General features: G+C 48.9%; 1 protein-coding gene across 2 annotated transcripts in view; it reads left to right on the top strand.

The window, feature by feature from the left end:
* Positions 1 to 20,592, top strand: part of Pola2 (DNA polymerase alpha 2, accessory subunit) — a 24,707-nt gene extending 4,115 nt beyond the window's left edge. For both annotated transcript variants that reach the window (XM_031389382.1, XM_031389381.1), the window contains exons 3-18: positions 942 to 1,033; positions 1,193 to 1,250; positions 4,137 to 4,243; positions 6,898 to 7,091; positions 7,598 to 7,686; positions 8,992 to 9,147; positions 9,591 to 9,653; positions 10,343 to 10,385; positions 12,760 to 12,884; positions 13,694 to 13,732; positions 14,645 to 14,718; positions 17,579 to 17,687; positions 17,903 to 18,009; positions 18,893 to 18,952; positions 19,168 to 19,294; positions 20,131 to 20,592. In XM_031389382.1, the coding sequence (XP_031245242.1) occupies positions 942 to 1,033; positions 1,193 to 1,250; positions 4,137 to 4,243; positions 6,898 to 7,091; positions 7,598 to 7,686; positions 8,992 to 9,147; positions 9,591 to 9,653; positions 10,343 to 10,385; positions 12,760 to 12,884; positions 13,694 to 13,732; positions 14,645 to 14,718; positions 17,579 to 17,687; positions 17,903 to 18,009; positions 18,893 to 18,952; positions 19,168 to 19,294; positions 20,131 to 20,286 (1,599 nt within the window). In that variant the 3' untranslated portion in view covers positions 20,287 to 20,592. The remainder of the gene's footprint in view (positions 1 to 941; positions 1,034 to 1,192; positions 1,251 to 4,136; positions 4,244 to 6,897; positions 7,092 to 7,597; positions 7,687 to 8,991; positions 9,148 to 9,590; positions 9,654 to 10,342; positions 10,386 to 12,759; positions 12,885 to 13,693; positions 13,733 to 14,644; positions 14,719 to 17,578; positions 17,688 to 17,902; positions 18,010 to 18,892; positions 18,953 to 19,167; positions 19,295 to 20,130) is intronic.
* Positions 20,593 to 26,164: the final 5,572 nt, after the last annotated feature.

Below are 26,164 nucleotides of genomic sequence, written 5' to 3'. Positions count from 1 at the left end.
AAAAGAGAGAGAGAGAGAAAGAGAAAGAAAGAAAAGTGGTTCTCTTTTTTCCACCAAGTGGGTTGTGGGGTTCAAACTCAAGCCAGTAGACTTGGCAGGAAGTGTCCTTCCCTACTGAGCCATATCACTGGATCCCTACTTAGTATTTCTAAGCTTTACTTTTTTTCTGTTAAATTCCAATATCCTTTGTTTTTAATGAATGTCATAAAAATTAAATGAGAGGGGCTGGAGAGATGGTTCAGTGGTTAAGTGCACTGGTTACTCTCCCAGAGGTCCTGAGTTTAATTCCCAACAACCACATGGTGGCTCACAACCATCTGTAATGGGACCTGATGCCCTCTTCTGATGTGTCTGAAGACAGCAACAGTGTATTCACATACATTAAATAAGTAAATAGGTCTTTTTTAAAATTTTTAAATGAGGGTGTACGTGAAGCACCTAAAACTGGTGGGTATGTGATCTGGTGTGTGTGTGTGTGTGTGTGTGTGTGTGTGTGAGAGAGAGAGAGAGAGAGAGAGAGAGAGAGAGAGAGAGAGAGAGAGAGAGAGAGAGAGAGAGAGAGAGAGAGAGAGAGAGAGAGAGAGAGATTGATTGTGATCTTTCTGTCTCCCAAATGCTAGACTGACAGACATGCTCCACCATGCCCAGACTGTCATGTTTTTGTTGGTTTTAGAGACAGGGTCTCACTATGTAGATCAGGCTGGCCTTGAACTCAGAGATCCTCCTGCTGCTGCTTTGCAGTGCTGGGATTAAAGGTGGGAGTGGGGTGATGCTGGGATTGGACCCAGGGCTCCTGCATGCCTCGCAGCTGCTCTACTGGCTACCCTTTCTTTGCTTATATCCTGGATGCTGTGATAATTTCAAATGGGAAACGCCCCTCACTACCCCTGACCATACCGTGGAATAATATATTCACCATCTTCTTCTGTTCCATTCCTCAGGTTCTGAACAAAAAACTCTCCAAAGCCTGGCACAGTGCCTCCAAAGACAGCGGGCACGCGGGAGCCAGAGACATCGTCTCCATACAAGAGCTGTATCCTTTTCTGCCAAAGGCCTTTGAACTAAGCACATACATGTGTTATGTAATTTTCTAGGTTGCATATATACTTTAAAAAACGAACTTTTAGAAATGCCTAACATTCAGTTTCTCATTTAATCTCATGTAATTGCTCTCCTTGACCAGTGTTTTCAGAATTGAAGCAGAGGAGGAAGAGGAGACCCTTCTGAGCTCTTACACCACACCCTCTAAGGTGAACATGCTGCATCTGGGAACTGCATCCTACAAATAACTTTTTTTTAAAGATTTATTTATTTTATGTATGTGAGTACATTGTAGCTGTCTTCAGACACACCAGAAAAGGACATCAAATCCCACTACAGATGGTTGTAAGCCAACATGTGGATGCTGGGAGTTGAACTCAGGACCTCTGGAAGTCAGTGCTCTTAACCACTGGGCCATCTCTCCAGCCCACAACATTCTTAAAAACATACCACAGAGCTGTGCATGGTGGTATCCACCTTTAGTCCCAGCACTTGGGAGCAGTGGCAGGTAGATATCTGAGTTCCAGGACAGCCTGGTCTCACCAAACATAAGGTTCACGTTGTGAACTACCATGTGTGAGGAGAGGGTGTGTCTAAGTGGTCCTGCCTCGGCTTTGTCTCTCTACTCTGCCACACTTGTTATCTTGCTTAATCTTCAGGCATACCAAAGTACTCTCACCCGGTGGCCTCTTGTCAAGGGAACTGGCCTGTCTGAAGTAGCAGCCTTCTGCCTCTTCCTCTTGGGTCTTAATTTTGGTTCATTTCTCTCCATAACAGACGCTCTCAGAATGTGGGCACTGCTTCTTTCCCTGTTCTATGCCTAGGACCTGGGCCCTGATTGCTGCAGAATTCGTGTACTAGAGGAATCTTTTTGAAAAGTAGCTGGAGAAATCCTAAAGTCATGTTTATCCTTTGTCTTAATCATTCTTCCTGGAGAAAGGTTTTCTGAGAGCTAGGAGTGTAGCCCAATGGGTACATGTTTAGTGTCTACAAGGCCCCGCAGTCTGTTCCCAGCTGCCTCCTAAAAATATCCGTGGAAATGATGGCAGGTCACATCCTGGTGCATGATGATGGACATACAACTATTTATAATGGCAAAAATTTAAAATGAGCTGGGCAGTGGTGGCGCACGCCTTTAATCCCAGCACTTGGGAGGCAAAGACAGCCAGCCTGGTCTACAGAGTGAGTTCCAGGACAGCCAGGTCTATACAGAGAAACCCTGTCTTGAAAAATTAAAAAAAAAAAAATTTAAATGACCTATTCTAGACAAGGAGGCATAAAAATTATGAACTCAGATAACCTGGGGATTAGGGATAAAGGTTGTGACAGTATAGGAAAATGCAATAGAATTTAAAAATCAGTATGTGAAAAACTAAGTTTTAAATTAGGATAACTATTTTAGTGTATATATTTAGTTGAAAGATATTAAGATACAATTAAGGAATGTTCAAGAATGGTTATTTTACCAAGGTGTGGTAGCACATGCCCTCAATCCCAGGATTTGGGAGGCAGGGGTAAGAGGATCTCTGTGAATTCAAGGGTAGCCTGGTCTACATAGTTCCAGGACAGCCAGAATTACACAGAGAGACTCTATCTCCAAAAAAAAAAAAAAAAAAAAGTGATTGTAGAGGAACACCAGTGTGTAGAGCGGTCATTTTAGAGGGCCTGCCTTCTATCACCAGAACCAATGTAAGGTGGGTGAAGAGAGTCAGCTCCTGGGTGTTGTCCTCTGACTCCACACCAGGACAACTGTGCCCACACACAGTATGCACACATTCAATACTAAGTAAACACAGAAAAATTAACATTTAAGATCTAATTTCTAAGCCAGGTGTGGTGGGGGCACATCAGGAGTTGGGGGCCAGTCTCAGCCACATAGTGGGTTCAAGGCCAGTGTGAGCTTTAATACCTGAGACTGTCTCAAACACAAAAACAGCACAGGCTGGAGAGCTCTCTCATCAGTTCCAAGATCTTGCTGCTCTTGCAGAGGACCCAAGTTCAGTTCTGAGCATCAGACAGTTCACAGCTGCGTGTAGCACCAGCTCCAGGGGTCCTGGTGCCTCTTCCAACCTCCCCAGGTCCCTTCACCTACAGCACATGCTCACACAAGCACACATGAGTAAAATAAAATCCTAAGGAAATAAAACCACAAATACTTAGTTTTGAGTCAAGGTTTCAATGTGTAGCCAAGGCTGGCCCAGAAGTGGGTAACCTTTGCACTGCAGCTCCCAAAAGCTAGGGTTTCAAGTATGAGCCATCATGCCTATCTTAGTGATGGTTAGGAGTCTGTTCTCACCTTGGGTCCCACAGGCTCTACCAGTTGGTAGCTTGGTAGCATTTCCATAAGTGCACCAACAGGGGGAGCCCTTAAGTCAGAAAAGTTTGTGCATCTGGTACAGCATGGTTGTCTTGGTCAAGACACTGTCTTTCCTGTTAGTCTCCCGTTATCCTAGGCTTTTGGGAATGTTAGATCCCGTGATTGGGTTTCATTCTTAATTCTGGACTTATCTAGCTTCCTATTGATGCACAAAGGAGAAGAAAAGAAAAAGTAAAACAAAACAACAACAACAAAACCCCAACCAGATGTGGCCATTAGTGAGGTGTTTGCTGACTGCTCTCTCCAAGTATGAGCTCAACCACCTTATCTGCCTGGAGTTAGTCCAGGGTTTAATTGGGAAAATGTGTGGTAGACTTGGCCAAAAGAAGTGTAACGTGGTCCCATCCCTTCTCAGGAGAATGTGTACACACAGGTCAAAGCTATGCATTGCCAAACTCTGGTCTTTCTAAAGGCTGAAAGTGGGGGGTGGGGATGAAGGTGCATGTACGCCTTGGCAGGTCAGGTGGCTGGCCTGCGTGGCTCCTTTGGGGAATGTTAGCATTCTTGTCACAACAGCCTGCAGAGTGCTGATAGTGTCCCGGGGGGTGTTGGGTTACCATTGAAGGTGTGTGAGCGTGGCTGGAGGTGGTTCCTGAGGTTCCCCGGTCCTGCCCTGTGTCCCTTGCTGTACCACTTGGTCCTTTCTGAGGAACTGCAGCACTCTACACTTAATTAGCAACCAGAGTGAGTGGGATTTCGCTTTTCATCTTGTCTCTAGGGTCCTCACAAGCGCGTTAGCAGCACCCCAGAAACCCCACTAACCAAAAGGAGCGTCGCTGCTCGAAGCCCGCATCAGCTTCTCTCACCATCAAGTTTCTCCCCGAGGTACGTATCAGTAATCATTGATTCAGGCGCCAAGAAAGCCACGCCTCTTTCTCTGCTGACAAGTCGAACTGCTCATAACTTATTAACCGCCCTGGGAGTGGGCTGTCTGCTTCGAGCTGGCTGGAAAGCCTGAGGTTCTCTGCCTTGTGGAAAATTACCGTTTCATACAGTAATTAAGGAAACTTGCTTTCCACCCACTTCTCTAGGGCTTGTTTCCTAGATAGGGAACTGATAGCTCCTATTGAAAACAGCCCGGCTATTGAGAAGCCCAGGCGTCGGGCGGGTCTGGCCAGTCAAGGCAAATAGGCTCTCACCTGCTTCTACTCGCTTTCCTTTACTTGGATTTCTTTTTGTAATCTGAAGATTTTTTTTTTTTTTTGGAAAGGAAAAGCATGTGTCTTTGTTTGCAGCATTGCATAACCTGTTCGTCCCGTGCTCAGGTGACAGCTGGTTTCTGAGCATTTTCTTCTTGTCACTGAATCTTCCATCACCAGCTTAATTGATACTTCCTCATGGTTGCAGCCATTATGCATAAGTCTGCAGAAGTCCACAAATGATGGGTCTCCCTCTGTTTGAGAGACCCACAGATGAGTGCTTGGCTGAGGCGACGTGTCTGTAGGGCTGTCACATCAAGATGGGGCTCGAACAGCAGGTCAACTGTTTAGGAAATGCCAGCATCTGGATCCCATCGAGACCAACCAGAATATAGGTTTCTCAGTTCTGCCTGTTCAGAGAGGCCGCTCAGAGTACTTGCTGCTCTTGAAGACAATGCAAATTTGGCTCTCAGCCTCCACTCTTTGTCTCTACACCCATTCCTAAGTCAGTTCCATGGGATCCATGAGCTCTTCTGGACTCTGCAAATACCCAGCACACAGATGGCACACACATACACACAGGCAGAATACTCAATGCACATAAAATACAGATCTCGAAAGGCAGAGAGGCAGGACAGAAGCTCTGCAGCATTGACCATCAGTGGTCATTGAGTCATGAAGGACAGTTTGGTTCCACTGTGGTCCCACCCAGGTTGGAGAGATCTCAAAACTGCTTTCAGAATGAACTTTCTAGACTTGAAAGGGTGTCTCTGAAACCTATGAGAGTTCAAGTGGTTGTTGTAGAACCACTGTGGGAGTTATGCTCTTTGATGGAGAAGTCCTTTAAGTCTGTCTCTGTGGCCATGTTTACAGCTGTCCCCTGTGAGTGTGTGATGACAGTAGAGGGCTGTGATGCATGTGCCTTCATGGGTCGAGCTCAGAGAAGCTGGTGACTTCCCTGCCTGGTCACTTTTTAAGTGTACAGTAAGAAAGCTGACATGAGAAACTCATTCTGTAATTTATGAAAGTAGCCTGCAAATTATTTGGGTTGCGGCAACCCGGGAGATAAACATAATTGAGCTCATTTTCTGTAGCTTGTCTGGAAAGAGGTTGAACAGCTCCGACCGTGCCCTGTGTGCAGTTCCTACAGAGTGTTAGTGTGCTGAGCGTGGTATTTCTAGACCTTCCTTAAGCAGTGTTCTCAGCAGGACGATTAGAAGTTCCCAGATGGGGGCTGGTGAGATGGCTCAGCGGGTAGGAGCACTGACTGCTCTTCTGACGGTCCTGAGTTCAAATCCCAGCAACCACATGGTGGCTCACAACCACCTGTAATGAGATCTGATACCCTCCTCTGGAGTGTCTGAGGACAGCTACAGTGTACTTACTTAAAATAATAAATAAACCTTAAAAAAAAAAAAAGAAGTTTCCAAATGGACCAGCAATACCCATGTGTCCTTGGAGGTGTGATTTACCATCATCAGTGCAGCCTCAGGGTGGGGCTGAGGGGTGCTTGCTCCCCATTAGCTGTTCATTCATTGCCTGTCCACCTCTCAGAGACAAGGGAAAGGTTCATTACTTTTGTTGATTTTTTATTTTAGTGTTGTTTGTGCTTTGAACTGTGAGGTTTTTGTTTTGAGGTAGGGTTTTGGGTTTTTTGTTGTTGTTTTGTTTTGTTTTTTTCCAAGACAGAGTTTCTCTGTATAGCCCTGGCTGTCCTGGAACTCACTCTGTAGACCAGGCTGGCCTCGAACTCAGAAATCCACCTGCCTCTGCTTTTCAAGTGCTGGGATTAAAGGCGTGGCCACCACTGCCCAGCTGAGGTAGGGTCTTATGTAGTCTAGAATGTCCCCAAACTTGGCTGAGGATGGCCTTGAGGGCCTATCCTGCCTTTGCCCTCCGAGTGCCAGGGTTGCAGACCTGCCACCGTGCCTGGTTTCAACTGTATTTGTAGACTTTTGTATTTGCTCAGCAGTCTCTGACCCAGTCACTGTTTCAGGATCAAATGGCAGCGAGTGACTCACAAGGAAGGAAAGTACTTGAGACTCGCTGCTCAGTCAAGTCCAAGTGTACTTTGTCTTACTCCATTTAGTTTTGATGGAGAAAAATAACACGTTTTTTATGTTTCTGTCCTTAAACTTGTAAACTTTTGTGTTCTGGTGTTCCTCAGCACCTCATTCCCGAGATTCCTGAAGGGTCAGAGTGCTGCAGCCCCGCCACGTCGGTTAGCTCTATGAGACAGCTTGCTTTTTCCTCAGGCCTCCAAGCCTCTCCTCATTGTGTTCCTTTCTCGGGTAGCCACAGGCAGGCACAGTAATTCCAATCTGGTCTGCTTCCCCTTAGTGCTACCCCCTCCCAGAAATACAACTCCAGAACCAACCGGGGAGAAGTGGTCACCACCTTTGGCTCAGCACAGGGCGTGTCTTGGTCCGGGAGAGGAGGCTCTGGAAGCGTCAGTCTGAAGGTCTTGGGAGACCCAGAGCCACTCACTGGCAGCTACAAAGCCATGTTTCAGCAGCTCCCGGATATTCGAGAAGGTAACTGGGTTTCTCTTGGACAGTCTCATGGGCTTACAGCCCCATGGAAGAGCTGAGCGAGGTGAAGTTGCAAAGCCTGGCTCAGCTGGTGGCCTTTGGTCGAGAAGTTGGTAGATGACCTCATGGGTGCTCTGTCAGTGAAGGGGAAGGACGCTGGGCGAGGCTGTAATTTCCCAAGTCTTATCAGCCACCGTAGCAGTGGAACACGAGCTGTGAAGGAGCTCAGCACTTGAACTATGAACGCACAAGTGCTCCAGGTTGTCCTGGCATTCCCTGCAAGTGAGCGAGGATGAAGTTCCAGCAATACCCTGGAACTGTGCCCTGTGATCTCCTGAGGCCCCTTGGAAAGCCAGATTAGAAATCATGTCAGAAAGTAGGCATGAGATTCAAACTAGACCGATGCCCATGCCTCTCGATCCTATAGAACGACTAATGTTTGGCAGTGGGCTGCTTTTTCTCGCCGAGTGAAGTGTCTCACTGACTGCACCGTTACCTGTGCATTGCAGTTCTGACCTGTAAGATAGAAGAGCTTGGTGGAGAGCTGAAGGAGCATCACAAGATCGAGGCTTTCACTCCTCTCCTGGTCCCAGCACAAGTAAGAGTCATGTGACACATTCTCCATGATTGGTATCACCCTTGATTCCTGATGTAGAACCTTGAACAGAGAAATGGGCCAGTCTCTGCCTCCCAAGTGCTAGAATTAAAGGTGTGTGCCATCGTGCTACATCATGGCTGCTCTCTGAGGTCAGTAACAAAGCCTTTCTCCTTGCCAGTGCTGTGCTTCATAATTAGTCTTGGCCGGCTCCCTGACAAGCGCTCCCTGGCTGGCTCACCAGATTTTCCCCCTCTCTCCTGGACTTGGTCTTACATAAGCACAGGTTGAAACCTTGTTCTCAGTGGTGGGGCAGGTTGCCTTTGGAGAGCCCCCACGGGTAGAAGTGTCCAGGTTTGCGAGGTGAGAGCAGCAGGCTGGGAATTCTCTCGTTGCCTGGGTGGTGATTGCTCCGGTTGAGGACTGTCACCAATTAGTGGTGGCCTCTGGCATCTAGAGTTACATCACGCTCCGGTTCTGGTGTGGGTACTTTCTCTGGAGCACTGCTAATCTACCAGATGTGTCCCATAGAACCCTTGACTGAGCTTTTGTCCCATGTTTGTTTCCCGGGAGGAGGAGCCATAAATAATCTCTGTCCTGTAGGAAGTTCTGGAGAAATTGAGAGGAAGTGTGGGGGATGGGCCTCACATGAGGGAAAGATTAGACTTTAACTCGGTTTGCTCCCAAGAGTGGAAGCCCTACATAGGAAGTCACTAGGAGAGATTTCAGTTCCGTCTATGAATAACTTCCTCTGGAAGTGACAGTATGATATCCTGTGTGGTATGCGGGCACTTGGGAACCCGAGGCCGGAGGACCGAGAGTTCAAGGCCTGCCTGAGTTGTGTAAGAAGACTCCGGGGAGAGGCAAGAGCATGAGAGGACCAAGAGGTGCTGTGCATTTGGCTCTGGAGCCAAACTTTTGACCTTTGGGTCCAGTCTTCTCCTATTGTGTGACCATAGTGAAATTGCCCTATTGTTGCTGGGCGTTGCCATATCTTCCTTACTGTGGTTGTGAAGGTCAAATGAGCTGATGTGTGTCAGCTGAGAACTGTGTGTGGCAGCTCTGTGAATGATCTATTAATAGCTGTGGTTTTCCAGACGCTGTGGGCTGCAGGCCTGGAGGGCGTCCCCCTGCTTGGGAATGCCCACACTGGGCAAGCCTCTCAGCACACCTGGTGTGCAGGTGGTGGCCTAGACGCCATGGAGGGTCCTTCCCGCTCTCAGTGGCGATGCTGTGGTCTCCTCCCAGAACATGTGCCATTTGGGGTTTCACTGTGCCCATTCTAACGTTGTGTTCTTCCTTTGGTAGGAGCCTGTCACCTTGCTGGGTCAGATTGGCTGTGACAGCAACGGGAAGCTGAACAGCAAGTCAGTGATTCTTGAGGGAGACCGGGAACACTCCTCCGGCACCCAGATTCCGGTGGATTTATCTGAACTCAAAGAGTATTCTCTCTTTCCTGGACAGGTGAGACTGGAGCCTTCCGGGGTGCAAGCCCGAGCGGCAAGCGGTGGGCAGCCATTTCTTGTTTTCCATCTCTGTTGCCCCGAGATAGGGTTGCATAGGCCCACTATTTTAGGGATGTTTCTTCTCTCCTTAGCTCTGGATCCAACTGCCCAGGTTTGTATCACAGCTCTATCCCATGATGTGTGTGGCTATGGACAAGGTATTTGACCTTCAAAGCCAAGGTGTCTTCATCCATAAAATAAAATAAAAATTCTTACCTCATGAGATGGTTGTGGGGGTTAGGTCATTTGTGTAGAGGATAATTGTAACTGATATGTTACAATGGAGGGTGCCCTTCATTTGTTTTCTGGAAAATGCCCTAGGTTTATAATTACCAAAAGTAGTTACCTCAGACCTCTCATTTACCTCTCCTATTTAGCTATCTTGTGTTTCTTGTCTTTCAGGTTGTAATTATGGAAGGATTCAACACCACTGGTAGGAGATTTACTGCCACCAAACTCTATGAGGTACAGGGTGGGCCTCCCCTCCCCCACTCCACGTTTGCTTCAGGCTCAGTATATTCAGTTCTGGTGAAAGGAACTGGTCCTTTTCCATCTCTGTCATTTGCTAGTCTTTTCTGTTTCTGGGACTGGAACCCACCTCCAAGCTATAAGTTAGTAAACTGGTTCCTCCAGAGAGCCAAGGAGCAGGGGTTTTAGGCTGTTAGACCTCACATGAGTGTGTATCATTATATCAACAATACAGCCACAGGCCAGTGCAGACACATGACTATGGGAGAATCCCATTCAAACTTCATTTATAAAAATGGCTACCGCCAAATTTGGCTTCATCTCTGCTCTCCATTGCAGTCCTCCAGAGAGATCCATAGGATGCCAGGGAAAAGAGCCGAACTCCCTTCTCTTCCAGCTTTGCCTAGCTTGACAGTGGTTTAGGCACCCGCCTTGCATAGGGTGGCCAGGTGTTTTTTGAGAGTCTATCAGTGACTTCCCGTTGCCTGGTCTGTGTAGTCATGGTAAGCTATTTAGAAAAATGGCAGATTCTGTGGGCTCTGGGTTGTAACTCCCAAGAGCAAGGCAGAGACACCTCTGGTCCTTCTCCAAGTCCCCCCCACTGCATACCTGCAGACACTCAGAGCCACCATTTACCAAAGCAGTGGCAGGAGCGAGGCCTCAGCTGAGCTTTCCGTCTGTTTCAGGGTGTGCCACTTCCTTTCTATCAGCCCACTGAAGAGGAGAGAGGTGAGCTCTGGTTCAAAATGTCTCTTGCTAACAATGGAGGTGATAGGCAAAGTCCTAGACTGTAGCTGCCCGGGCTCAGGAAGCAACAAAAGTGGGTCAGTGGGCTCCCAGGCCCTCTCTTCAGGAGCCACTGGTGGGCCTGACCCTCGAGTTACCTGGGCTCTGATGACACGGTGTGAGTGCCGAAATCCAGGGTGCTGCTTAACAGGCATTCGAAGGGAAAGAATACACACATTACGTACGATACAAACTTGGTGTCTCAGATGGGCTCCTGGAGGAGAAACAGACACAGGTGGGAAAACCTAGCTTAGCTGACAGTAACACACCAGAGGTAATTCCAGCAAATGTGCTCTAGAGGAAAATGTTAATATCAGAGAGCTCTAGGGAAAGACACACGGAAGTCTGTGTTCTCTTTGCAAGTTTCTGGAATAATTTCTGGCCAGGCATGGTAACGCATACCTTTAACCCTGTCACCCAAGAGGCAGAACCGGTGGATCTCTACATTCAAGTCCAGCCTGGTCTACATAGGGAGTTCCAGGCCAGCCAGGGCTACATAGGTAGGACTCTGACCAAGGCAGTGGAGATGCATGACTTTAATCCTAGCACTCTGGAGGCAGAGGCAGGTGTATTTCTGAGTTTGAGGGTAGCCTGGTCTACAGAGTGAGTTCCACAATAGCCAAGGTTACACAGAAACCCCGTCTCAAAAAAAAAAAAAAAGACAGAGTCTTTTTTTTTAGAGAACAAGTAATCTGAACAGAAAACACAAAACAATAAAATAAAATGAATAATAAATTTTCTTTTAAGTTAACACACTTTGTTTCAAAATATCCGTAAACAGGACTCTTGCTCAGTAGATGGCACTTGTGTAGCTATGTGAGGCTCTGAGTTCCATGCCCAGCTACCACAAGAGAAAAGGGGAAAGGGGAAGGGAAGGCATTTCTAAACATTTTTGTAAGTAAAGTAGAACAAACACCAGTAAACATCAATAAATAATGCCAGCGCTGGCGTACTGCCAGCATCCCACACATTGATGTGTGTGCAGGCATCCTTGGAGATGACCTGGAATCAGGAATGAGAATCAGATGTTTGTGACACTGTCCACAGTCTCACAGAATATCTGTGTGGGGGAGGAAGGCAGACTCTTCCAGTCCCAGTTCATGGTGGTACTCCTGAGGTAGACTGAGCAACACTTCCTGAACTATGACACTTCATATGGTCAGAAGGACTTTGCTCCTGTGGCTGAGTACTGAGATGGGGCTGGGTAGTATGGTAGTGTGCGCCTTCAGTCTTAGCACTTAGGAGGCAGAGGCAGGCCATCTCTAAGTTCAAGTCAAACCTGGTCTATATAACCAGACACTGTCTCAAAAAAATAAAATTAAATAAAATAAATAAATAATAAATCATCTCTGGGTAGGATTATCCAGTGCAATCACATAGGTCCTTATGAAAATGGATGGCAGAGAGATGGAAGTCAGGGGACAGAAACTATAGGCTTCTGGCTTTAAAGGTGGAGCAGAAGTGACCTCTAGAAGTGTGCAGCCTGCTGACATTCTGGACTTAGAGTGTCCAGAACTGTAAGATAGTAAATTGCTTTAAAGCCACCAAGTTTGGAGTAATTCATTTACTTTTTTTTTTTTTTTTAAGATTTATTTGATTTGTTTGTTTGCTTATATGTGTACTATGTATGGCTATGTGCACTTCTGAGTGCAGGTACCTGTGGAGGCCAGAAGATGATGTTATGTCCCTGGGGCAGCAGTCATAGGCAGATGTGAGCTGCCTATGTGGGTACTGGGAACCAAACTTGGCTCCCCAGGATCAGCAATAGTAAAGTAATACTACGTAGAAAACTTGGGAATTTGGGAGGTTTATTGTATCAGCCACAGGAACTAGATCAGATTTTAACTAAGAACTGGACAGGGCTTAGAAACCTGAGTTTGAGGTGGGGATACAGGCCTGGCATCTGTAATGTCCTGGTAGCAGGAATCCTTAGCAGGGTTCTTCAGTGCCTGGCCTCCAATAGGCCCCAAGATGGTCCTAGCTTCTCCACAGTGAGATGGTTCCCCACATTGTCCCACACACTGAACCCCCAGATGGTCCTAGCTTCTCCGCAGTGAGCACGTCTCCCCTTGATTCTTTCCTGACTGCCAGTCTTCACATTGCCCAGCTGCACTGCTGGGAACGTGCCGCCGTGCTCACGGTCCTCCCTGCCTGTGCTGCTACAGTGTTCTTGGAGGGGGGAGGTCCTCACCTTGAATTCCCCAGCCTTGTACTCATGGGACTTAAACACATGCTGTGGCATTTTCCCCAGTGGTCCTTCTTCTACCCAATGCCTGTTCTCTTTCTCCTCATGACCTTGCAATGCCTCCTGTCTCAGATTTTGAGCAGACTATGGTGTTGGTTGCCTGCGGGCCTTATACCACCTCTGACAGCATCTCATACGAACCCCTGCTTGATCTGATCACCATCATCAACCATGACCGGCCAGATGTCTGCATCCTGGTAAGTCCCCTGTGTTCAGGGAGGCAATGATGGTGGGAATGAGATGGGCCTTAGAAAGGGGTTTGATGCTTTTGAAGTTTTTAGGAAACATCCATCCTTTATAAAAGATTTTTTGTTAATTATTTCTTCTTTTCGTTCTTTTTGTTTTTGCAATAGCATCTCACTGCATAGACCAGGCTGGTCTTGAACTCACAGAGATCTGCCTGCCCCTACCTCCCAAGTGCTTGGATATTTTTTAAATCTGCACCTGTTGAGGTATATACCCATTCCATAGCTGTCACTAACTCCAGAGGCCCTGCATTACTATCCTCTAGCTTTACAATATTCTTGCTCTGTCTTGGTACCGTGATCTTAAACTAATTTCTTTTTATGCTACTAGGAACATAGTAGTCTGTTGTTCTTGCTAGGTGTAGAAAACAGAAAAGAGTCCAGTGTGGCCGGGCAGTGGTGGCTCACGCCTTTAATCCCAGCATTTGGGAGGCAGAGACAGGCAGATTTCTGAGTTCAAGGCCAGCCTGGTCTACAGAGTGAGTTCCAAACAGCCAGGGCTATACAGAGAAACCCTGTCTCAAAACTGCTCCCCCCCCCCAAAAAAAAAAAGAGCCCAGTGTCATTTGAGGCAACTGCAGGGGATATAGAGCCCTGGGAAGCCCCCTGAGGGGAGCAGGACTCAGGTGCTCCCTGGCACATCTCCTGACTCCCCGGGTTCTCCAGGGGACAGGTAGAGCCAGGCAGGGAACTGCTCCTAGAGAGGTGGAGGATTCTGATTTGTTCCTTGGGGGCTTTCTCCCCACCTCTGTCTTTGGCAGTTCGGACCTTTCCTGGATGCTAAACATGAACAGGTGGAGGTAAGTGCCTGGGGGAAAGGGGGGGCTGGGTACTTGTACTCAACCTAGACTCTCTTCTTTTCCTCTTTGGGAGGGTGTCTGTAACTACAGCAGGCTTACATCAACCCTGTAGCTAATGAGGAAAACATCGTTGCCAGCCATGGAAAACATTTCTCCAGCCGGTGGTGGTTCCTTTTCAATACTACTTAACTGTTAAAAGCAGTAACAAATGCAGATGAGTCTGGGCTATGAAAGTCCCCTATGGGGGGAGCTGGAGAGATAGCTCCGTGGTTAGGAGCACTGGCTGCTCTTCCAGAGGTCCTGAGTTTAATTCCCAGCAACCACATAGTAGCTCACAACCATCTATAATGGGATCCAATGCCCTCTTCCAGTATGTCTGAAGACAGCGACAGTGTACTTAAATAAAATAAATAGAAAGAAAGAAAGTACTTTATGAGACTGCTCTAAGCAGTCATGTGTTAAGGTCCTCTGATACATGAATCACAAAAGGTCCTTCCTGGGGTCTTGGTCAAGGCCCTGGGCCTCCTATCCTTTGTTTCTTCTCCACAGAAAAGATTTCAAGGCAGTCTTCATCCCAGACTCTCAGCTTGTGTGCAAGAGGATTAATTCTCCCCTTATCTAGACTCCATTCCTTGCAGATGGGCAGCCCGACCCCATCCCCTCATTTTGTTTGTTTGAGACACTAGATCCAGGCTGGCTGAGAATTCAGTCCGTATCCTAGGCTAGTGTAGAGCTCGCAGCAATCCTGCTTCACCCTCCCAAGCACGAGGCCCTGTGCCTGGCTCCTGTCTTTCTCATTGTTACCCTGTGTCCACTCTGAGCCCCTCAGGGTCAGGGTCATCCTCTTAGGGCGTTAGCCCTGAGCAGACCCCAGGTGTCTGCTCCGAGTGCACCCCTTTTCCTTTCTTGCAGAACTGTAAGTTGACAAGCCCATTCGAAGATGTTTTCAAGCAATGCCTGAGAACAGTCATCGAAGGAACGAGAAGGTTAGCATTCCTGATGCTGCACAGAACCTGGAGCTTTCTAGGTTCTTCCAGGACATACCAGTAGGAAACTGAAACTGCCTAAAAGTCGTGGTTGTTGCTGTCCTTTTCGCCCCTTTGAACTGAGAGGTCAGATAGAACTCTTGAACTTCGAGTGCTCAAGACAGTGGGTAAAGAGGCATCTTTGTAAGTCAGATAAACAAACTTGAAAGGATGAACTTCACACGCTCTTCATTCTCTCTCTGCACTTCCCTTTCTCACTTCCCCTTGTATAAGCAGTTACTCCATGGGAATATTCCCAGGGTGGGGAGGCATTCGATTGACAGTGAAATCCTGAGAGGCCCCAAGCCTCTCCTTGCACGAAGGGAATGTTTTGGGGTAAGCCCAAGTTCTCTTCCTGAGTCAGTGATCCCCATGGTGGTGGACGGCTGCCAAGGGCTAGGGTGATGGGTGGGAGAGACTGGAGTGAGGGTGGATCTTGAGTCCTCAGCATAGCTCGGAAGACAGGACTGAGAGGCCCCAGCACTGACATCAGTGCTGGGGTGGGCCTCACAGCTCCAGGAAGAGTCTAAAGCTAGAGGCAGAGTCACTGAAAGCCACCCCCCAGTTCCTTGTCCTTTTTGTTTGGCCAGGTCAGAAAGAAAATGGAGTGGTGGGTGGGCTCCTGGGATTTGCTTTCTGTTGCTGAACTCATAGTAAACAAACATCCCTGAGGCTGAGCTTTAAAACAAACCTACAACAAAGGTGGTTTTTTAAAGGTCTTCCTTCCGCTTTCTGTCTGATCCCGGGTTGATTAGTTGTAATACAACCGTGTGCTGGCCTCAGGCCTGGAGCCAGGAGACTTGAGCCCTTAGCCGCTTCCATCCTCCTCCCTCCTCAGATGAAGGGTTACATACACTTCCCCTCTTCTCAGATTCGCTAGGGCCAGTTGAGTTCATGAGCCCTGGGGAATGCTGAGTGGAGGTCCTCAGAAGATAAACCTGCCACCACTTCCCCACCACCACCCAAAGCAGGAGAGGCTCTGGAGCAGCACCCAGCACTGGCTGGTGCATCCAGTGTGAGGTTGGATTCTGATTTTGGTTCCTGATCCCATGTGCTATTGATAGCAGTGACATAAACAAAGAATAGACAGAGCATTGTTACCCCAGGGGCCAGCGCCCAGCGCCACCAGGCACTTTCATCTGTGGCTAGTGTGAGCTGCAGGGCAGGGGAGCAGCCCCACCCTGACAGAGCAGTATAGAAATGGCACTGGGTCAGAGATGCAGAACCCTTAGCTTTCAGAACTTGGCAGATGCGTGCAAGCTCCCTTGTTGCAGCAGAGAGGCCTGGTGCACCTCACTGCTCAAGTGACAACAGTGAGACCCTCCCACCATGATGGATGAAGTGAAGTTGTGCAACGCTGCACATAGTTGGAATTTTCTTCCTGGCCCCTCCCCCTATAGCCAGCTCCAAGCCATGAGCCAAGGCTGTTTCCTTCTTAACCATTGCTCTCCTGAAGCTGGTCCTGAAGAGTAGCTCAGTCCCATGAGGTCATGCAGCTGGTCCCGCCCTGTCCCCCCTCCCCTACTCCTTTCTACCTTCAGAATTACATCCTGGAGACTTGGAGCAAACGTTGCACCATCCAGCTCCCTCCCTGTCCGGTTCACCAGACGCTAGCATCCACATAGTGGACTTGGACAATGGCAGTGAACTTGGTGACAGAGATTGTGAGTGCTACAAACAGTACCTGTGGTCTCCAGATTCCGATGATCTATTTATAGCACACAAGTCCCCAGTACCTGATGCCATGTCAAAAGTCCCTATGCAGGGATGGAGAGACCGGCTCAGCGGTGGGAGTTGGGTTCTCAGCAACCTCGACTAGCTGCTGGAAACTAACCTGTAACTCCAGCCCCGGGGCATCTGTGCCGGTTTCATTGTTTAAGCATGAGGAGGAAGTGGCTGCAGAGCTATTGGCTGGTTCCAGGCATGTCCTCACAGCAACAGTTACACCTGTTTGGTTTACAGTGCCCCTCTCTGCCAAGGACCACAAGGGACCCAAAGAAGCGGGCTGCCCTTTTCTCCTTTGTGTGGTTATAGAAACAGCCGGCCCTGGGAGCCACAGCTTTTTATCTCCACCCCATGTTGTAACCCTAGAGACTTTCCTGTCCCCATCAAAGGAGCGGCTGCCGCTGTGCAGTGTTTCTTTAGCATTAGCTTGCTGAGGAGAAGCGGCGGCACTTCCTGACATGGGTGGGGAGGTGGCCGGCCCTCTGACAGTCTCTGTCTTCAGTGTCCCATAGACCTGGCTTAGGCCTTTGTTGACAGTTTGAGCTGATCTTCAAAGTGTGGGGCAGCCTCAGGATCTGACCAGTTTGCCTTGCACTTCCCTGGCTTTACTTGTATCGCCCAGCCATGTGTCTGGAGAACTTTATTGCCCGCAAGCTACCTATGTCCTGGAGAGGGAGGTCAGACATAAGCTCCAGTTCCAGTCCTGAGGCCCCTCCCTCAAATAGGGTCTCACTCCAGAGCTCAGGCTAGCCTCGAACTCCTAACACCGCTCTGACATCCGTGTGTGCCTCCCATGCCCAGCTCAAGGCCTCAGTTTTTCCCTCTTCCAGCAGACGACAGTTTCCCTCTATAATGGGTGCCACAAAAATCAGGAGACGGTGTGTCCTAAGCTGTGTGCACCAGATCCAGATCGACATGTGTATGTGCCCAGAGGTTGCCTTTCCCTCTCAAGTCCTGGGAGGTAGTGTCTGGTCAGAGTGGAACGCCATCAGATCTCCCTGGAGGACTGCCAGATGAAGGGCGGGCTCACACCTTGAGCCCATGGCCCAGGTCTGCCAGCTCAGCTCTGGTGGATCTCGTGTTTGTGTTTGAGCAGCTCCGGCTCCCACCTCGTCTTTGTCCCATCTCTGAGGGATGTGCATCATGAGCCAGTGTACCCACAGCCTCCTTTCAACTACTCCGAACTGCCTCGAGAAGACAAAAAGGTACCAGTGCCCGCCTGCCTCTGGCCAGCCGTGAGTGGGGTGAAGACAGCCCTGGGAGTGAGAGGGGTAGAGAAGCCCTCTCAGGAGTAAGCACAGCCCCTAAACCTAGGACAACAGAGGTGTCACAGGTTGCTACCCTTGGGTTGGTCCTCAGTGGGTGGGGAGGAACCCTCTAGCTGTTGGATGCAAGTTTATGTCAGCTCCCCCCCTTTCAGCGAGTACAGTTTGTGTCAGAGCCCTGCAACCTCTCCATAAATGGCGTGATGTTTGGTTTGACATCCACGGACCTGCTGTTCCACATTGGGGCTGAGGAGATCTGTAGGTAAGAAGACAGCTCTCCCCCTGCCCCCCCCCCCTTTTTTTTTTTTTTTTTTTTTTGATTTTTCGAGACAGGGTTTCTCTGTGTAGCCCTGGCTGTCCTGGAACTCACTCTGTAGACCATGCTGGTCTCAAACTCAGAAATCCGCCTGCCTCTGCTTCCCAAGTGCTGGGATTAAAGGCATGCATCACTACTGCCCAGCAAAGTGCAGCCTTTCTATGTCTGATGAAGGTGGCAGGCAGGCAGACAGACAGACAAATTTGTTGCTGTCACTAGTCTACCGTATCTGAGGCCCAAAAGAACCAAATCTGTTCTATCTGATGGAGACACCTAGGCACTGAAATTCATATTTTTGGCTCTGGTTATTTTCTTTACCTTCCCAGTTTGTGACCTGAGCGTTCAAGTGTTCCTCTGTAGGTTTCCCATGAATTTACTAGAATAGTGAATGTGGGGCCCTCAGCTGGATGCCGCCAGAACTGGTGTCTAGGCTGGGCAGTTGGTTTTCCTATCACACCTTCCTTGCCAGGAGAGAGGGGTGAGCCAGGAGATCAGCGGTTGGGTCTGCACTTTGGCTGGGGTGTGAGACACAGGGTTGCCTGGCTGTGTGTGGCTTCATGGTGCTAGAATGTGGGACTTGTTGTATGCGAGACAGTACTCCCATATCCTGATTCCTAGGATTCTTCTTCCCCTCTAAGCCCTGTGCCCTGCTGCCCTGTCCTGGGAAAGAGCCAGCTGCTGGCGGTGTGATTCCAAGCTTGCCCTGGAGTTATATCCTTACCGTTCAGCTTCTCTCTAGTTGGCTTGAGTCCGAGGGTCCTCCCTGAAGAGGACTGACCAAGAAACCTGGTTCTGCCTCCCCTCCCCCATGGCTCTCTGCCTTTCCCAGATCTTCCGGGACTTCAGACAGATTCAGCCGAATCCTCAAGCACATCCTAACGCAGAGAAGGTGAGTGTCCTGCCAACCCGAAGAGTAATGGATCAGAGCTTTGGCATATTTGACTGTCAAGACTACCAGGAAATTTCACCCTATGGTGACAAAACTGAGTTCTGTCCCCTCAAATGGAAGAGTGAAAGACAGGCCATACTTATATATGGGCAGTGTGGAAACCGGGAATGGGAGCCTCACCTAGGGTTCCTGAACTGGTTCTTCCATCTCTGCAGCTACTACCCACTTTACCCACCCCACGAGGACATGGCCATAGACTATGAGAACTTCTACACCTATGCCCAGCTGCCGGTCACCCCCGATGTCTTCATAGTGCCGTCAGAATTGAGGTACTTTGTGAAGGTGGGTTTTGTTTTCCAGAACCTGACTTTTCCTTTCAGGCTACCTGGCACTTGCTCTAACTGGGTCTACCAGAAGGGACCAGCACAGAGCTGATTGCTGAGGTCAGGGGTGGCAAATAGCCCATGGGTGGAAGGAAGCATGAGAGCGTACCATGCGCCCACCTGAGCAGAGTGAGGGCTACGGGCCTTATCAAGGTGACCTGGAAACATGTCACCTGCCTGCCTTCCCCTGCACTCTGACCTGACCTCCTGTTAGGCTCAGCCAACAATACCTTAAAGAAGCTCTCGGGGCTGGTGAGATGGCTCAGTGGTTAAGAGCACCGACTGTTCTTCCAGAGGTCATGAGTTCAAATCCCAGCAACCACATGGTGGCTCACAACCATCCTTAACGAGATCTGATACCTTCTCCTGATGTGTCTGAGGACAGTTACAGTGTACTTACATATAATAATAAATAAATATTTAAAAAAAAAAAGAAGCTCTCAATCAGCCGGGCGGTGGTGGCATACGCCTTTAATCCCAGCACTTGAGAGGCAGGCGGATTTCTGAGTTTGAGGCCAGCCTGGTCTACAGAGTGAGTTCCAGGACAGCCAGGGCTACACAGAGAAACCCTGTCTAGGAAAAAAGAAAGTGTTGGGATCAGCTTTGTTCCCAAGTATGGGACCTCCTTCTCCCAAGAGGCCACTGCATTCTTTATTCTGCCCCAGAGACTCTCCACTTACAAGTGAACATATTTGCTTGCATGGTTGCCTTTGTTTCTGTTTTCTAAGACTGTAAGATTCTGACGATGTTACACCCAGTCAAGGACCTCTAAACCCAGTGTCCTTTCTTCCTCAGAACATCTTTGGCTGTGTCTGTATGAATCCTGGGCGGCTCACCAAAGGACAAGTGGGTGGCACCTTTGGCCGCCTCTACCTCAGGAGGCAGCCCGACGCCATGGACGGTGAGGGCAGGCAGGGCCTCAGTGTGGCTGCGCAGGTGGTCAGAATCTGAGTCCTCCCGCCTCACAGACACTGAGAGCCCAGGTATGACCCTCTGGTGACCAAACCATTGGAGTACCTGACAAAGATCTGGCCACAGGGACAGGACTGCAGGGCTGCGCTGTCCAATCTCAACTCACCTTCACCCCCATGCAGCTTGGCCCTGATCTGAGTCATGCCCCTGCCTCTCTCCTGCTTCACAAGGTAGATGTACAAAAGTGAACCATCTATGGAGTCAGAAAGACAGGAAAACTTTGCAATCTTCTGTATGAATCAAACACAGCGTGTGGAGAAATAAAAAGTTTTTTAGTCTAACTGATTTTAATCTTTTTTTTCCTGAGTAGTGTCGTAGGAATGTTGTCTGCTTGACCTGTGTCCAGAGAAGGCAGAGCTTTGGCCCAGCCCTTTGGAACTCTCCCAAGTCTTACCCTGCATCCTCCCAAAGTCCCCAGGCTACAGCTGCTGAGGAGGAAGCTGGGCTGCAGAGCGAGCAGCCGGCCGCCTCCCTGTGCCGAGTCTCATATACCGGGTCTCACACTGCATGCTGAGGTCTTGGCCCCACCTCTCCATCTGGGGGAGGCAGCGCCTTGATGAACCCTTCTATAGCTGTAGTCTCTGGTAGATCTGACACTCGGCTGGGACCCGCGGTAGCTTGGACTTCCCTGTAGCCAGAGCTCTCAGGTAAGGTCAGGGTTCACACACACACACCCCATGTCCATATGTTCTGGTATCTGAGGATAGACTGCAAAATTAAGTTTGGCACAGATTTCTGTCCCATATAAGCAGGCTGTCTTTCCTCATGCCAAAGATGAGGAATGAAAAGCCTCGGTGCCAGGCCCTAGGATGTACAAGGAGCAGCAGCTTTGACTACTAGACATGGGGCTGTCTCACAGAGCCATCCTTGGGCTCCTCATCTCTGGGAGGAGGCATCAGGGAACAGGTTGCCCTCCATGAGGACTTTCACCTCTTGTGAAAGTGTTTGGGAGGCTGGGCATGGTGGCTGCACAGGCTGTTATCTGAAAGGAAAGAATCTCAATTGAGAAGATGCCTCCATAAAATATGGCTGCAGGCAAGCCTATAGGGCTTCTTTTAATTAGTGACTAATGGAGGGTGACCCCACCCATTTGGGCGGGACCATCCCTGGACTGGTGGTCCTGGTTCCATTAGAAAGCAGATTGAGCTGGATGGTGGTGGCGCACGCCTTTAATCCCAGCACTTGGGGGGCAGAGGCAGGTGGATTTCTGAGTTCGAGTCTAGCCTACAGAGAAACCCTGTCTCAAAAAAAAAAAAAAAAAAAGCACATTAAGGAAGCCGTAGGCAGTAAGCCGATAAGCAGCACCCCTCTATGGCCTCTGCAACAGCTCTTGCCTTCTGGTTCCTGCTCTGCCCAGTTCCAGCTCAACCTCCTTCCTTCTCCCAATGATGAACATTGATATAGAAGTAGAAGCCAAGGGGCTGGAGAGATGGCTCAGCGGTTAAGAGCACTGACTGCTCTTCCAGAGGTCCTGCGTTCAATTCCCAGCAATCACATGGTGGCTCACAGCCATCTGTAATGGGTTCTGATGACCTCTCCTGGTGTGTTTGAAAACAGCTTCAGTGTACTCACATATATAAAATATATAAATCTTTTAAAAAAAAAAGTATAAGCCAAATAAACCCTTTCTTCCCCAACATGTTTTTAGTCATGGTGTTTCATCAGTAATGGAAACCCTAACTAAGACAGTGGTATATTTCTTTAATCCCAGCATAAGGGAGACAGAGGCAAGTAGATCTCTGAGTTTGAGGCCAGCCTGGTTAACACAGTGATTTCTAAAACAGCTAGGGTTATGTAGAAAGAAAGTGTCTTCAAGGAAAGACTTGAAAACAAGCCTTGACTTGAGCCAATAACCCTTGTTTTCTGGCTTCTAACACAGGAAACGTTTAATGGTCCACATTACAGGGTTACTTGCCAACCTCAGAAGTGCCATGCATGGCACATGAGCCTTTGTGTTTTAACCAAGCCAAATGTAAAAGGTGAGCTCTCAGCCTGCTTCTCCCTTGCCTTAGAAACAGCCTGGGAAGGTTAAACCACCAGGCCTTGATAAACAGGCTCCAGTTCCATCCTGCTGCCCTCCCAGTTAGCCCTTATCACAGGAGTCCTTGAGGCTCCTCTGGGGACACTTAGTGATTGTCCCGTTGCTTCTGAAGGTTTGTGAGGAATAGTGATATCCTGCCGCTGTCCTACAGTGGACAGACGCCAGACTAGGGAAGCTTTGGAGGAGTAGGAAGAGATGGAGATGTGGCAGTGGGAGGGGCTGCGAGCCAGTCAAGGGGGAAGGCATGAATGGAAGCCCGGGGCTGTTGCATGGATACAAGTCAAATGTGGAGAGCTAGGCAGGCTTTTAAGACCTAAACAAAAAGGGCGTGGCACCAGAAGGTTCCTTTGGCTCAGGAAGTTGGTGCCAAGTGACTGCCAGCTCACCTTCCTGGTCCTCATTTCATCTGCATCGACAGTCCTGCAGCATCTGTTGCCAGTAGAGCTTGCCTGTGCGCCTGCCCTTGGACATAGAATTCTGAAACGGAATGAAGTACTGGTGAAGGAGGACACAGGCTGACAGGGCCCCATCTGCCTTACAACTTCCTTTTGTGGCATCTTCCCCAGATCTGGTCTCAAGTGTGCCCTTGACACAAGAACTCTGGGCAAACTGAGGACTCTGCTTCCTACTTCACTCACAGAGGGAAACGGCCATCTTCTCCCCTTTCGGGCGTGGCTGCCCTTTAGGAGTCAAGCCCCTTCTCTGGGAGGGCAGAGCTGCTGAGGGAACAAAAGCCCCTCATAGTTCCCGTTCGTGGGAACTCAGTTGAGTGCCAGGAGCAAAGCTAGGGAATTGGAGCCTCGAGGGGCACCCAGGGGCAGGAGGGCTGGGCCAATGCCAGGACACTGGTCCTTAGATCCTTCCATCTGTCCTGCTTTCTGGAGTCACCCCCAGTGTGGTTTCCTTCCCTTGACCCTAGATTCCTTGGCCCTGCTCACTTCCCCAGAGCTGAGTCCTCAATTTGCTGACCCTGGGCCTGGCTGAACCACCTGACACTTCTGCACATGTGCATCTCTCCTCCCTCCAGCCCAGAACTCACTCACTCACTCTCTCTCTCTCTCTCTCTCTCTCTCTCTCTCTTTCTCTCTCTCTCTCTCTTGTTTGTTTTCAAGACAAGTTCTCTCTGTAGCCCTGGCTGTCCTGAACTCAGAGATCCACCTGTAGACTTCAACTTTTGAAGTTTTTAAAGATTATTTACTTGACATGTGTGCCTGAGTATGTATGTGCATCGTGTGCAGGCATGCAGGAACCTGCAGAAGTCAAAATGATCAGATCTCCTGGAGTTACAGATGATTGTGAGCTGCCATGTGGTTGCTAGGAACCAAACTCAGGTCCTCTGCCACAGCAACCTGTGTTCTTAACCCCTGAGCCATCCCTCCAGCCCCATGGTTTGCTCTTCTCTGGCTGGTTGGTTCTTTTGGTTTTCTTGAGACAAAGCCTTATTCTGTGTTTCAAGCTGCGACCATACGTGAATATGTGATGTATATATACTTTCTAGTACATACACATAAAATAAACATTCTTTTAAAATGCCAAGATTGTGGCTGGAGAGATGGCTCAGTGGTTAAGAGGATTGCCTTCTCTTCCAGAGTTCCTGGGTTCTATTCCCATCATCCACATGATTGCAACTGTCTATAACTCCAGTTTCAATACCCTCATACTGACACACATGCAGGCAAAACACCAATGCACATGAAATTAAAAATAAAATTATTAAAAAGAAAACAAAAGAGATGTTTGTTATATACCCTAAATAACAATTTTTTAGTTTTAAAACTAAACCACTGGTTCAGGTGTGGTGCATGCCTTTAAGCCAAGAACTCAGAAGCAGGTAGTCTACAAAGTGAGTCCAGGAAGGGCTTTTTACAGAGAAACCCTGTCTTGAAAAACAAACAAACAAAAAACTAAACCTCTGGACTAACCAGGCACAGTGGCAGCATGGTAGCTTATGTCTGTAATCCTAGGTAGAGGAAGATCAAGAGTCTGAGGCCCCAGGCAATGGTGGTGCATGCTCTTTACCCCAGCACCGGAGGCAGAGGCAGGTAGATCTCTGTGAGTCTGAAGCCAGCCTGGTACACAGAATGAGTTCTAGCACAGCCAGGGCTACACAGAGAAACCTTGTCTCAAAAAACAAAAGAGGTGGGGTTAGCCTCAGCTACATGTTGAATTCAAAATCGGAAAGGAGCTGCTGAGGACCTGTGAGTTTTGCTTAAACATATAAAGCTATGAGGGGCTTGAGGCTCCGGAATAATGGAAGCCTGGGGGCTGGAATCTGAATCATGAATTTGTCTTACCCTGTCTGTCAGACACAATGTACTCAGACGACCCATTAGGATGACTTGAGTCCTGGGAACAGTCCAGCTCTGTGCTTGGAGGAGAGGAAGGGAGGGGCATTGGCATACTAGGAGCTGATCTATTAGGACCTGGGCCTCGGAAGGGTGACATGGTTACTATTCTAATTCAGCTTTGGAGGCCTAGCAGAGGTTGGGGGTCATACTATAAATCCAACCATAAACAAAGCACTGAACATTTGAACTTAAGAGTCACAAGGTCAGCAATGGATGGGCATGGTGGGGATCTGGAGCAAGGTTCTGACTGGAAAACCTCCAAAGACGTCCAAGAGGACAGACATCCAAGATGGGCTCAAACAGCCCTGTTCAGGTAACTGGCCACCTCTCACATACCCTCAACTGTTCTGCTTCCTGTGGGAATGCCCTGGAAGTGCCTAGGGTCCTAGAGTAGGCTGCCCTCAGAGCAGGAGCCAAAGCCAGCTCCTTATTCCCAGCCCCACCCTCCTCCAGCCCCAGGCTCCTCCCAGCCTAGAGCCTGCCTGACAGCTGAAGGCCTGCAGCTGCCCTGGCCCAGAGGCCCCTCAGAGGTCTCAAGGACAGCTGCTGCCCATGACCCCACTGACCCTGGTTCCTGGACACTTCTCTCTGACAGCCCAGCCAGCCCTGTCTCCACTGCCCACTCCACTCTCCTGATCATGCCCAGAGCCCCCAGGGCTGTCACTGCACACACCAGGAACACAGACAGGAGGGGGAGAGTCAGCAGCAGGAGCCGTCAGTCCCTAGCGCTGGGACTCCTCTGAGGAAGCTTTTCCACCTGGCAGGAACAGTACTGGGAAAGGAGGGCTCCCCCCTGGCCCACTTACTGCACTGAGCCTGTTCCAAGCACTCTCTCACCAGACAGGCCAGAGGGGACCTCTCAGACAAGCAGAAAGGGAAAGGAAGGTCAATACTGACGCCAAGCAAGTTTCTCCTAAAGCCTACAGTTCCCATGAGTGCCTGAGGCTCCCTAGAACTTTCCTGATAACAGAAGTTGCCTCTAGGGATATGTGTCACAGGATTTGGACTTATCCCCATATCCTGTTCAAACTAAAGATTCAGCTGAGACTGGCCTTGAACTCCTGGTCCTCCTACCTCCTGAGTGCTGGGATTATATGGGCACGCCACCATGCCCAGTTTATTCAGTACCAGTGACTGAACCCAGAGCCTCGCTCATGCTGGTCAAGCATTTTGCCAACTGAGCTACATCACCAACCTTTTGTTGTTTTTTTTTTATACTTATTTATGTATTTATTTATGTATTTATTTATTTATTTGGATGGGGCATGCATTCCACAGCATGCATATGGAGGTCAGAGATCCAACTTGTGAGAGTTGGGTCTCTTTCCATCATGTTGGTTCTGGGGACTGAGGTCTGAGCATCATGATTTCTAGGCAAATGCCTTTACCTGCTAAGCCATCTCACCATTTTTTTAAAAATTACTTATTTATTTATTTTTGGTTTTGTTTTGGTTTTTTTTTTTTTTTT

This window comes from Mastomys coucha, unplaced genomic scaffold (assembly GCF_008632895.1).
Source record: "Mastomys coucha isolate ucsf_1 unplaced genomic scaffold, UCSF_Mcou_1 pScaffold21, whole genome shotgun sequence".
Taxonomy (NCBI): domain Eukaryota; kingdom Metazoa; phylum Chordata; class Mammalia; order Rodentia; family Muridae; genus Mastomys; species Mastomys coucha.
Note: the sequence above shows the minus strand (reverse complement) of the source record. Positions and strands in the feature narration are given on the sequence as shown.